The sequence below is a fragment of the Dama dama genome, chromosome 20, assembly GCF_033118175.1.
Source record: "Dama dama isolate Ldn47 chromosome 20, ASM3311817v1, whole genome shotgun sequence".
NCBI classification, from domain to species: domain Eukaryota; kingdom Metazoa; phylum Chordata; class Mammalia; order Artiodactyla; family Cervidae; genus Dama; species Dama dama.
The window spans coordinates 65,777,344-65,789,935 of record NC_083700.1 but is presented as its reverse complement, the minus strand read 5'-3'; the positions used below and the strand labels follow the sequence as shown (position 1 = coordinate 65,789,935).

Here is a 12,592-nt window from a genome sequence, read left to right as displayed (position 1 = left end):
AAGCCCCCTCCAACCAGGCTGCCACAAACACTGATCGGAGTTACATGTGCTATACAGTAGGTCTTTGTTGAAAATAACCTGGTTTTTTAAAAATGAGCAAGAGACTTGAAGGCACTTCATGAAACATATATGAATGACCAGTAAGCACATGAAATGATGCTCAACATCCTTAGTAACCAGGGGTTTGCAAATTAAAATCATAATGAGATTATCACTACCTGCCCACAGAATAGCTAAAATTAAAAAGACAACACCAAGTCTAATTAAGGACATAGAACAACCATCTGTAGAAATGTAAAATGGTACAATGACTATGGAAAATAGTTCGGAAGTTTCTTATAAAGCTAAACATGCACTTCCATATGACCCAGCAAACCTACTCCTAGGTATATTTACTCAGGTGAAATGAAAACTTAGGTTTGTATACAATGTTTATAGTAGTTTTATTTAATTGCCTAAAACTGGAGGGCAAATGTCCTCCAATTGGTGAGATACACCAATAACAAGGAACAAATTGAAGATACATGTGACAACAGGAATCAATCTGACATGCATTCTGGCAGTAAAAGAAGCCAGATTAGAAAAATTTTAATAATAGATTGGCATGGTGATTATCCAAAGTTCACGCATTTATCAAAATTCAGAACTGTATACTAAAAAAGGGTAATTTTACCAAACTAAAAAAAGAAGGAAAGAAAAAAATACAGGTGCATACAACAATATAAAATGACTTCCAAAAACATAGTATAGTAGGCAAGAACAACAAAACATAATGTTTAGAGATACCTGTTTAGGTTATATAACCAAGATGAAGGGCAAGAAAGCAAACTCCGTTTAAGAGAAAGGAAAATGGTTAACCTTGAGGGGGAGTGAAAGGGCAGAGATTGAGAAGGGGCGTAAGGGTTGGGGGATCTTCTGGTGTACCATCTTTGTTCTAATTCTTTCTCTGGTGGTTACATGAGCAGTTGCTTTCTGATAATTCACTATGTTATCATTTACATTTTATATCATTTTAAAAGCAAGCAAGGCACGTAAACTCAGGGTATATTACAAAAGAATAAAATAATCTATATATTTTAGAGGCAGGAAGCATTCCTGGATTCATACCTTGGCTACACCATTTGTTAGATGTGTGACTTGAGGCAGCTTTCTTAACCTTTTTCAGTCTCACTTTACTCATCTGTATAATGGGAAATCTTCACCTGCCTCATAATTATGTGAATTAAATAGGATAAATATAATTTTTCCTTGAGGGTATCTGCCTAGCTTCCAAGTTTATTTTGGAAGGTTCATCTTATCCACCTGGGGATGGCCCTCCAGTAGCCTAGATTTTGTGTTAAACGACCCCACCACCACCCAGCTGGGTCAGAGGCGAGCAACTGACTCAAGCTGGACTACTCAAGAAGGCCTGTGGGATGGAGAATGAGCAACTCAATTCTCTAGTTGCGCTTATTCATGAATCTTTGTTCAGTTGTTAAGTTGTGTCCAACTCTTGGCAACCCCATAAACTGCAGCACATCAGGCTTCCCTGTCCATCACTATCTCCCTAGTTTCTTCAAACTCATGTCCATTGAGTCAGTGATGCGATCCAACCATCTCATCCTCTGTCACCCTCTTCTCCTCTTGCCCTCAATTTTTCCCAGCACCAGGGTCTTTTCCAATGAGTCAGCTCTTCACATCAGGTGGCCAAAGTATTATGATGAATAGAATGGATATAACACTCCAGAAGAGCTTCTGCTCCAGAAGAGCAGTGTAGACACATTCTAAGCCCTACATTCAGAGCAGGAGAGAAAGAAAAGTCTAGAACAACACAGAGACAGAAAGAGTAATACCCACATTTTTGACTGATTTCTGCTTCCTGATTCCACTTACTGGAAGCTACCCTTGGGTCCCATAAAACAGAATATCTATATAAGAGGTATCTCTAAGGAAATAATGCTAGCTCAGGTTGGATTCTATTATTTTCAATCCAACAAGGCTAGGCAATAGTTCTTATACAAAGCATGAAGCACAGAGAAAAGGCTCACATCTAGAAACTATGACAGGAACTTTCTGATCTTTGAACTCCTATATGAGCTGCGGACTTCCTTACCCAGCCCTTGAAAGAGTTCTACTCTGGTGTCCAAAACATAAACTGACTTCCTTATCCAGCCCTTGAAAGAGTTCTACTCTGGTGTCCAAAACACAGACTGACGTTGTTAAGGTCATTTTCATCCCTCTATCTATAAGAAATCTGTAAGAAAAGCAACCAGCTCAAATTTCCAGTTAGATTCAAAATTTTCAATTGCTAAAGACTGCCTCAAGACAGAAAGAAATTCTATAGTATGACAGAATAAAATTACAACAAAAAAAAATTAATAGAATCAAGTGCCTAAATTTAGAGCATAAAGCAAAAGTCAGATATGGTAAGATGTCACCTAACCAGCCAAGGTAAAAATTGAGTATTTATACTTGATATTGTCCAAGATTTCATTATTTCTTGGGTAATGCCTACAGAATTTACACTTCTACATTTTAGTGTGGGTATTTTTACATTCACAAGCTAAAGGCTATTTTCCCCATATAGTAGGGTACTCTGGTACACCAAGTAATGTTGACATGTACTTACTACTATATTCTAGAAAGTCTAACTGTTTGAGGCTGTTTGTCTGCTTATTTATCAAAGTCAACCTATACACTGGGATAAAATAGTTCAGAATCAAGTTATATAAGCAAGCTTATTGCAACCATCCCTTATTTTACCTCATTTGTTCTTGTAAATAAACTAAAAACACAGTAAGACACACGATGAAACAAGTCTTGTCACTAAGGTTGTGATTATCACTGAAGTATATGACTGTACCTTATTCATATAATATGTGTATGTTGGAAGATATACAAAAAAACAATTATTTCATATAGCTACTTCAGTCAATTTTATGTACTAATGTTCTCCATCATATTGGATTTTGGTTTAGCTTGCTCTAATACACAAAATATGAAATATGGACAATCTGAAAAATGAGTTCCATTATTTTCCTAATATATGTAGAAAGTATTATTTTTAAAAGCTTAACTGTCGATTTTAATAAAGTAATTGTATTGATGTTTTAACCTAAGATCTGTAAAATTACATATGCATTCAAGCCCATAATTTCCTTAATAAGGTAGCTTTTTGTGATAGCTGATTTCTTAATATACTTTTCTCTAAACAAACATCCAACTGCCACTCATACTTGCATATAAATAGCACCTATAATAATGAGATAATATTTGTATCACCCAAGAAAAAATTTCTGAAATATGCTGAGAATTGAATCCTCCTAAATTAATTAGATAACAAGTATCAGTAATTATGAAACCATCTGCGAGCAATGTTCTAAATAAAATTTATTTATAAACACTAGAGGGTGCTCTAATTCAACAGTGTCTGCTCATTGCTGAGCATCTGAAAGCAACAATCCTGTTAATCAACTATACTCCAATATAAAATAAAAATTAAAAAAACAAAATACAGTGCCTGATATCTGGCCTTGATGCTTAAAATAAATTTCTCCTTAATTAAAGATAAATGAAGATAATTATCAGCACCAACAACTTTTGCTTTCGAACTATATATAGAGATACTTCATGAGATAAAATTTCATCTTTCCAGAATATATAATAAAACTTAGTAGAATTCCACTGAAATCATTTTTATTGTACAATTATTATATTTAATATTGTGTTAAGTGAACAGAATAGAAAATAAGTACAGAGGAAGTATAAAGACAGTCCTTATCACTAATGCAATATTCAGATGATTAACAAAAGGTGTATCCTTGAACTTAGGTTCAAGGAAAATTACAAAATGAGTCTGGTAAAAGACATACAGTAGCTCAATTTCAATTGCTAAGTATTAAGGTATAGTTTAGCTATTTTACAAAAGTAACTCGAAACAGTATTTAAATAATAAATAAAAGTAATATTGTCGGATATCATCTGTTGTCTCAAGAAAATATTTTTAAAGCCAACAGACATAAGAAATTGAAAACAAAAAAATCTAGACTTTGAATATCATAATAGGAAATAATAAAATCAATTTCAAATCTTCATAAGAAATACATTTACTGCTAGCTTTTAAAATTTATTTCTAAAACATTCACAACCTCAATTACAAATCTTTGAAATTTTCAAAATTTAAAGTAATTTATGTGTTGCCATTTAGCAATCCAGGAAAGCTCCCTGGAGTATGTGTTTCCAATAGACAGCATTAAACAATTCCAAATAACAAAGCTGAATGGCAAAAAATATTGATTTCTATGCATTTCAAGAAAATGGCTATTAACTGAGACACTACTTAACCCCAACAAAGTATGTTGCCTTTAAAAATGTTTACAGAGAAGAAAAACAGAACAGTATCTATACTTCTAAAGTCACATAGCCAAAATCAACCAGTCTCCCGCAGTCCCTCACTCCTTTCACACACACACACGCATGCACACACTACTCACTCACACACAATCCACTCCTCGAGAGGAGAGTACTTGGCTCATACCTACTTCTCTTTCTCTCATTCCTTTCCCTAACTAATAACTAAGGGACCCCAGAGAAATCCTGAACAGTGGCACCTGTTCATAAAGGGCCACTTCAAATTTACAACAGCCCCAGATAAACTGTTTAATAGAACAAAACACTAGACAAAAGCCAGAGATAGGCCTGAACCAGACTCATAAACCACCCAGACTCTGGGAAACAAAATACATGGCAAAGAACTAATCAGACTGCTGGAGTCCAGAGAAATCCTGAAAACAGAAGCACTGTGCTAGGGTTTGAAGTATACGTTTGGCATCTATATTCTCCTGGCACTCATCTCCCCTTTCTATGTTTATCTGCCTTGCCTCTGCCAGATTCCTAGGGCCTATTATACTCTAAATGCCCAGCTGCCAGCTTCCCTATTCAGTGTTACATCATTTAATACCTTCTACTGCAATAGGTGACAACATACACATTTGTTAGAGAGTGTTAATGTCTGAAAGTTATGAAGGTCTTCTGAACCATCATATATACCTCTACTGACAGAAAGGTATGGCTCAAAGATAATCAGTTGTCAGGAAGGTTTTAGTCTTTTTAAAAGCAAGTCTGAATTCACACCACTTACAAATATCATATTTTGAAGCTACAACATAACCCTGATCAAAATCTTATAGCTTGTCACTGATATTTAGAGCTTTTGCCCATTAATCTGAAAAGCAAAGAAGCAACTAAAGTGAAGAATGGGGAGAAAGGTGCAATTTTATTTATAAATACTAATATTCATCTCATTATTATATCACATAAAAATTTACAAACCATGAGACTAGAATACTCTATTCAAAAAATAATTTAAGATGAATACCTGCTTTCCATGACTCCTGAATCTGGCTGCAAACTAATAGTCTCTGTTGTAATTTCCACTTTCCGTACACTTCCAAAGAAATCAGTTATCAGGACATTTTTAGGATCCCTCTGAAAAAGATCAGTGCGGTGTCCAGGAGTAGACACACACAGACTTTTGGGGCATACCTGAAACTGAAAAAAATACGTATAGCAGTAATAAATACACATGCTTACATATTCAAACAGCTTATATTAAACTCACTAACACAACATAGTAGACTGTAGTATATTTTTAAAACTCTCCCAACCTAAAGAAGATTAAAGATTGTAGTTCTAAAGATTAAACTTTCATTGCTACTATACTGCTTGACACTTTAAGAAAGCTTTACAGACATTAGAATAGGTTATTGACAAAACAGGAAGCTGGCCAGGGAGGAAAACAAACATTCCCTCTTTTAAATTATATGCTACAAAGTCTGAAAGCAAAAGTGTTAGTCCCTCAGTCGTGTCCAATTCTTTGAGACCCCATGGACTGGAGCTCACCAAGCTCCTCTGTCTGTGGGATTCTCCAGGCAAGAATACTGGAGTGAGTAACCACTCCCTCCTCCAGGGGATCTTCCCAACCTAAGGACTGAACCCAGGTCTCCTGAACTGCAGGCAGATTCTTTACCATCTGAGCCACCAGGGAAATGTCTGAGAACTCACAGGCAACATTATGACAAGAGAACTGCTTTTTTCTGCATCTATATCCATTTCAGTAGAATGCTTTTACCAGAGCAATTTTTTAAACATTTTGCAATCATGACCCTTCATTCAAATTTTAAATTCCAATAAAATACTACATAATAGCCAAGTATGTAAAGAAGATGAAATTATAGCTGCTCTAGACTGCAAGAAGCTGAAGCATAGCCTCCTCACTATCCATCCCCCTGTCCTCCTGCTGTGAAACTAAACTATTCTAAAAATCAGGTACCTTTCTTAATTTATCCATAATGAAAACCATAAACCCAAAGCACCTCAAGACACCCTAGTGCTCCAAGGAACAGTCTGAAAACTACAACTTCATCACTACACAGAACTCACAATAATTTTTAGGTCAATCTTATTCCTGATATTCCACACCAGTGAACTGCCAAGGACCCCTACAGGACATTTGGTCCATGTCAAAAGGTCCTTAATATTTGGTCCTGTCCAAAACCATCTGGCATGAACTAAATATGCTCATGGACATTCGGACAAGCCAAATTTCAAGGATCCTTTGCCATGGACCAAATGTCTTATGGACATGTTGGGCAGGATCAAATGTCTGCTAACCCCAATGCCAGACGCACATTCATTCACTCAGCAAAGCATAAAATGTGCCCATTATACATATGTCATATGGTTACCTTTCATAGAGGATACAAAAATTGATAAGACTTGGGTCTTCAAGTCTAGTCAGAGATGAATAAACATAGCAAGTTAGGAAAAAAAGGTAACAGGTTCTAATTCAGAAAAAAATAAACTTCTAAGTGTTTGAGGATAAGAAAAAAGAGGGAGTGGGATTAAGCTATTTTTTGAAAGAAAAAGGAAGATTACAGATGGGAAATAAGAGCACTTCTAATAAAGGAGCAGCTATAGAGATGTGTAAGGCAAAGAACCCAGCTTGGCAGAAGCCCAGGCTATCTGAAGCAAACCATCACAGGCCCACTAGTAAAGGCCCAGAGGCCACAGCACTTGCCCACCTGTGACAACAAGCCTATGTGCGCCAACACGACAGGAGAGGAACGGGGAAGGGCAGAGCAACTCTAACTTACGGCACGCAGTGTTCCAAGAACTGTGCGAAGCAGCCTGTAGATACTCGCAGTTAAGTTCACCAATAACTTTGAGGCATACAAAAATTATTATCTCCCCTTCAAACTAAAGCTCAAAGAGCTTAAGTAATTTGTGTAACATCACAGTGCCTTCCAGATTCAGGAAAGCAATAATAGGAAATAAGAGTTCATGATATAAATTAAGAAGCAAAAGAGGAAAAAATGGGTAGGGGAAGGCTAAGGAAGTGAAATGTCAAACAAGGACAAACAAGATGGAAGGCTGAAGAAACAAAGTAACAGATAAAATAAACAAAGATAAAATTAAAGTTCTAGGTATACTGAAGGTATTCCTGTGTGAACAACCTGGTGCACTTTGTTAAGTACACAATAAATATTTTCTTCCTTGCTGCTAAAAAACAAACAAAAAACATACCTTCACTTTTAAAAAAAACTGAATTATAACTGACACAATTACATTAGTTTCAGATGCACCACGTAGTGATTTGCCAATTTTGTACATTATGAAATGGTCACCATGAGAAGTCTAGCTATAACCTGCCAGCACGCAGTTATTAAAATATTGACTATATTCCCTATGCTATACATTACACTGCTATGACTTACTTACTTTATAACTAGAAGTTTATACTTCTTAATCCTCTTTACCTTTTTCACTGTGCCTCCCCTTAACTCACCCATCTGACAACCATCTGTTATCTCTGTCTCTGACTCTATTTCTGTTTTATTTTTTAGATTCCACATATAAGTGATAGCATACAGTATCTGTCTTTTCTCTCACTTATTTCACTAAGCATAATACCCTCTAGGTCCATCCATGTTGTTGCAAATGGCAGAATTTCATTATTTTCTTTGGCTGAGTAATATTTCATTGTGTGTGTGTGTGTGTGTATATATATATATATATATATATATATATATATACCATATCTTTACTCATTCATCTATTGGTAGAGACTTAATGTTGCTATGAACATCGAGGTGCATGAGAGTGTTTTTCCCTATTCTGTATTCTTACTTCCCTCACTGTAAATTAATTTAACAAATAAGCAAGCATGGGTTTATTTCTGGACTATCTATCTGTTTCAGTATTCTCTATATCTGTTTTTGTGCCAGAACCATACTGTTGTTAATTACTTCTTTAATTTGAAGATCTAATTGACTCTATCAGGCCAATTCATGAGTCAGGCAGCATCCCATCCAGCAACTCAAAGGGTTCTCCAAGTGGTTGTACAAAATAGGTTTTCATAGGAAGAAAGGTAAGGCAAGGTAGCTATTAGCAAAAGAAAAAAATTCTTTTTAGGCCAGGATATCTTCCTTTTTGGGGGGAGGAGCAGTAGAAAGGCAAGAGTTTTATCATGCAAACTGCCTCTGGGGTGATGGGGGATAAAGAGAGACCACAATGTTTTTGCTTAATTCCCATGACATCAGAGATGCTGGTTCCAGGTTCATAAATTTTAAGTTGGTCATACTTCTTCACTCCATTTCTGACCTTCCAGTCTTAGGGAGATCATTTGCTTGGTGGTCAGCAGCTGTGAATATGAATTTACAGCTTCTGAGAAAATACAACCCACCATGGGGATTACTTTGATTATTATAAGCAGGATTATCCCCAATGCTTAGAATGCAGTTCAGAGTCATGGTCCACAATACTCAAACCAACCAAAGACCCCATTGAAGGAGTTAGCCTTTTAAGCCAACTGGCTTGCGCAGTGATCTTATGTAATGGAGTTTCACCTCCCACAGAAGTGTCCATCCAGGTACAGCAGGTAATACTAGCCATAGCACAGACCCCTCCTGGTTGACCTAAAAGATAATCAAGGGCTATTCTATTATCAAGAACTACAGCCACAGCCTAAGAAAGCCTTCCAGGCAGCTAGTGCTTTCACAATGGGTTCTGCAACACTTTCAAGAGTTACAGAGAGGCTTCTGATCATTCTCATTTTTATTTACTCCTAATTGGGGAAACTAGCCCTGCCAAAGGAAGCAATTTAAAATCCTAAATACCTCCTGGTGGGTCCTTTCCAGAAGAGACAAGGACACAATTAGATAACCTAAAAGGTATTATCTGCTTATACACCAGTCATCTAGGCATTCATAGACCCAAGAAAGATAACCATCACAACAAACCAAGACAAATCCTATCAGGGCACAAACTACTACCACTTAGGTGGCACTGTTAATGGATTCATTTGCAAGTTTTATTGCTTTTGCCCATTCAAGCAAATGGTCAGTTAGGTTTTCTCCTAATCTAAAATAAAAAGTTATTCTAAATACCAGAGGTTATCCCTCTAAGCAACGGCTTGGGAGATATGGATGACAGAGTTATCTTTCGAGGTGAATGCCAGACTAAAGAAGGGAAAGAAAAGAAGAAGAGCTTTCAGTTAAAGTATGAAGTATCGATCTGTCATCATGGGCAGAAGCAGTCTATGTCAATGTGAGTTATTTCTCTTTTTTGTCAGGTTGATTCAGAGGTCTCCAGCATTTGGACAGGACCAGATGGCAGGTAGACTCCTCCTTGGCTGTGAGATGTGTACCCAGGGCTAAATACCTCTTAGTTTTGCAGCAGTGTCAGTGGTCAGAAACACTTGGTAAGGTCCCTCCTGAAGGGGCTCAAAGGCTGCCTTTGTTCCTGTGCTCGGCTGTGCTGTGTTTAGTCTCTCAGATGTGTCTGACTCTTTGTGACCCCACGGACTGCAGCCTGCCAGGCTCCTCCGGCCATGGGGATTCTCCAGGCCAGAATACTGGAGTGCGTTGCCATGCCCTCCTCCAGAGGCTCTTCCCAACTCAGGGGCTGAACCCAGATCTACCGCATTGCAGGCAGACTCTTTATCGACTAAGCCACCAGGGCAGCCCAAGAATACTGGAGTAGGTAGCCTCTCCCTTCTCCAGGTCATCTTCCCAATCCAGGAATCAAACCAGGGTCTCCTGCATTGCAGGTAGATTCTTTATCAGCTGAGCTACCAGGGATGCTCGCCTTTGTTCTTGGTGATTTCAAATCAAAACAATGAGAGGAAACTGGAAACGTTAATTTGGTGAGTCATCATCATCTGCGGAAACTCAATGAATCCAGAATCCACTTTCAGTTTACAGGTACATAACAAGACCAGAAAGACAATTAGAGTCCACTATCTATAAAGGCACAAATATAATTTTTCTATGTTTATCCCATTTTTTAAACCAAGATAATCACAGTAAAACTAATTTGTCTGTATTAAACTTGGCCTGATTTTTACAGAAGTGCAACAAGAATAATGATTGACCATGTAAGTTCTTTTTTAAGATTGCATCACTGGAACTTTGTAAGCAAAGTACCAGGTTGATTTTTCCAAGCAGTTTTCTTGAAGCTGTCTGGTCATATCTGAGTTGATGTACAGCTCTCTCAAATATAAAACATTCTAGACAAAACAGATTAATACAGTCAATGTTTCTAATTGTGTCCTATTACAAAGAGAATGAAAATAAGAATATTCACTGAGAGTTTCTGAATTTGGGGGATCAGACAGGAAGAAAAAGTAAATGTTTCATCCTTGTTCACCAAGGTATATCTTACCAAGTTGTTGACAGCTTAAGGGAAAAGATTTCTTTAAATCTGGAAAAAAACATTAAAGAACCCCCAATACTTTATAAACACAAAGTCATAAAAATTAAAATCATCCTTATCAGTTCATTTAGTCTCATGTTATTAATTCTTGCTCCTCTTGAATCCAGTTTTTTTTCCATGAGTTCTTGCAACCTCACCTGAGGATTAAGGGTGATAGGGACAGTGATAACTCCAAGAAATTCCAAGGTTTTCTTTAAAGTTCATACGATTTTCCCAAGGAAGTGGGCGCCTCAATCACCCACTTGTGAAGGTAGAGATTGTGGAAGGTATAGCCACAAGATACATCCTTACTAATAAACCCAAATTTATCTTAGTCCTTCTACAATAAGAAAACAAGGGGACTTCCCTGGCAGCCCAGTGGTTAAGACTCCACGCTTTCATGGCCAAGGGCCCAGGTTCAATCCCTGGCTGGGGACCTAAGATTCCACAGCCTACAAGCTATGCAGCGTGGCCAAAGAAAGAAACAGACCCAAACCTATGTTAAATAATTCAATGGTTCAGTATTTTCTTTAATTTGGAGAGATCTATAATAGATATTCATTACATTTCTAGCATTTAACTTAATTTTGGCAAAACTTTAAGGTTTCAATTTACTGAAAAGATTTGGAAAACTAATCAACTAAAAGCTTTTTACCCTACTTATGTTTATCTATAGAATCCGCCTGCCAATGCAGGACACATGGGTTCAATCCCTGGGTCAGGAAGATCCCCTGGAGAAGGAAATGACAACCCTTTCCAGTATTCTTGCCTGGGAAATCCCAGGGACAGAGCAGCCAGGTGGGCTACAGTCCACGGAGTCACAAAAGAGCAATTAAACAACATATTTACTTACTTGCTCTTAACAATTATTTAGATTACTTAGGCATACATCATACCCAGTTATTTCTCTTGCAAGCCTAGATAATTCTAAAGAGATGTTTGTTTTAACCAACAACCTTAAACTAACTTTTATTCGCTAAAAATATTTTAGATCACATAATTATGAAAAGCATTTCAGTTAGTTTCTGTTACCATTTCTGAGAATTTCAGAATGCCCAATGTTTATGAGCTTGAGGTCAAACTAACTAAATAAAGCTCTTTTACAAAATAATTTTGCAGTACCATCCAGAGGTTACACATACACATGCATATCTACAACATAAATATGTTGATACACACAGATGCAGAGATCTTATAGCTATCAATATTAGTGAAATACACATCTAAGATTTTTTTATCTGCCCAATCTCCAAATATTTCTCCCCTCCCCCCGACTTTTTTTTTTTGATGAGAAACAACTGCATTTCAAAGAATGGATATTAAGTCTCAAAGAAGATGGGAATAGGAAATCTGTATCACAAAGACACAGATTAAGTGCAGAACAATTCCGTCTCCAAAGTCCCAATATCTAAAAGTACTTTGAGATGAACAGAAGAGGTTTTGGGACTCACAAAAAGGAATGACATCCACCCACCTGTTGCTGGGCTGTTTCCCTCTGGGTATATCTAGCTTAGGGTATAAGGCAAAATAAATTCTTACTAGGTGTTGAGTATTTTCAGTTCCTCTAAATGTTTAAGGAAATAATTTAGCACTTTACCCAAAAAATCCCTGTTTCACCAACTTTGCAAGGGGCCCATATGGGGCCATTTTAGTTGATGTTGGAAAATTTGCATAAGCCCTTAAAAACAATTTCTTTTCCAGTGTCCCAGTTGTTCACAACTGAAACACTGATCTCTCTGGGCCAGTTTTGATAATGAACCCCCAAGAAGGTGAAATTGGGGAGGCTGAGGCATTGTTTTAAATATCTTTTCTAGGTTTAATTTTTCATTAGACTTCTGCAAGGACCCTTCTAGTGAATTAT

At 37.0% G+C, this 12,592-nt stretch overlaps 1 protein-coding gene across 3 annotated transcripts in view; it reads right to left on the bottom strand.

Annotated features, from left to right (window-relative positions):
* Positions 1 to 12,592, bottom strand: part of PIGK (phosphatidylinositol glycan anchor biosynthesis class K) — a 130,389-nt gene that overhangs the window by 76,052 nt on the left and 41,745 nt on the right. For all 3 annotated transcript variants that reach the window (XM_061121598.1, XM_061121600.1, XM_061121599.1), the window contains one exon: positions 5,357 to 5,529. In XM_061121598.1, the coding sequence (XP_060977581.1) occupies positions 5,357 to 5,529 (173 nt within the window). The remainder of the gene's footprint in view (positions 1 to 5,356; positions 5,530 to 12,592) is intronic.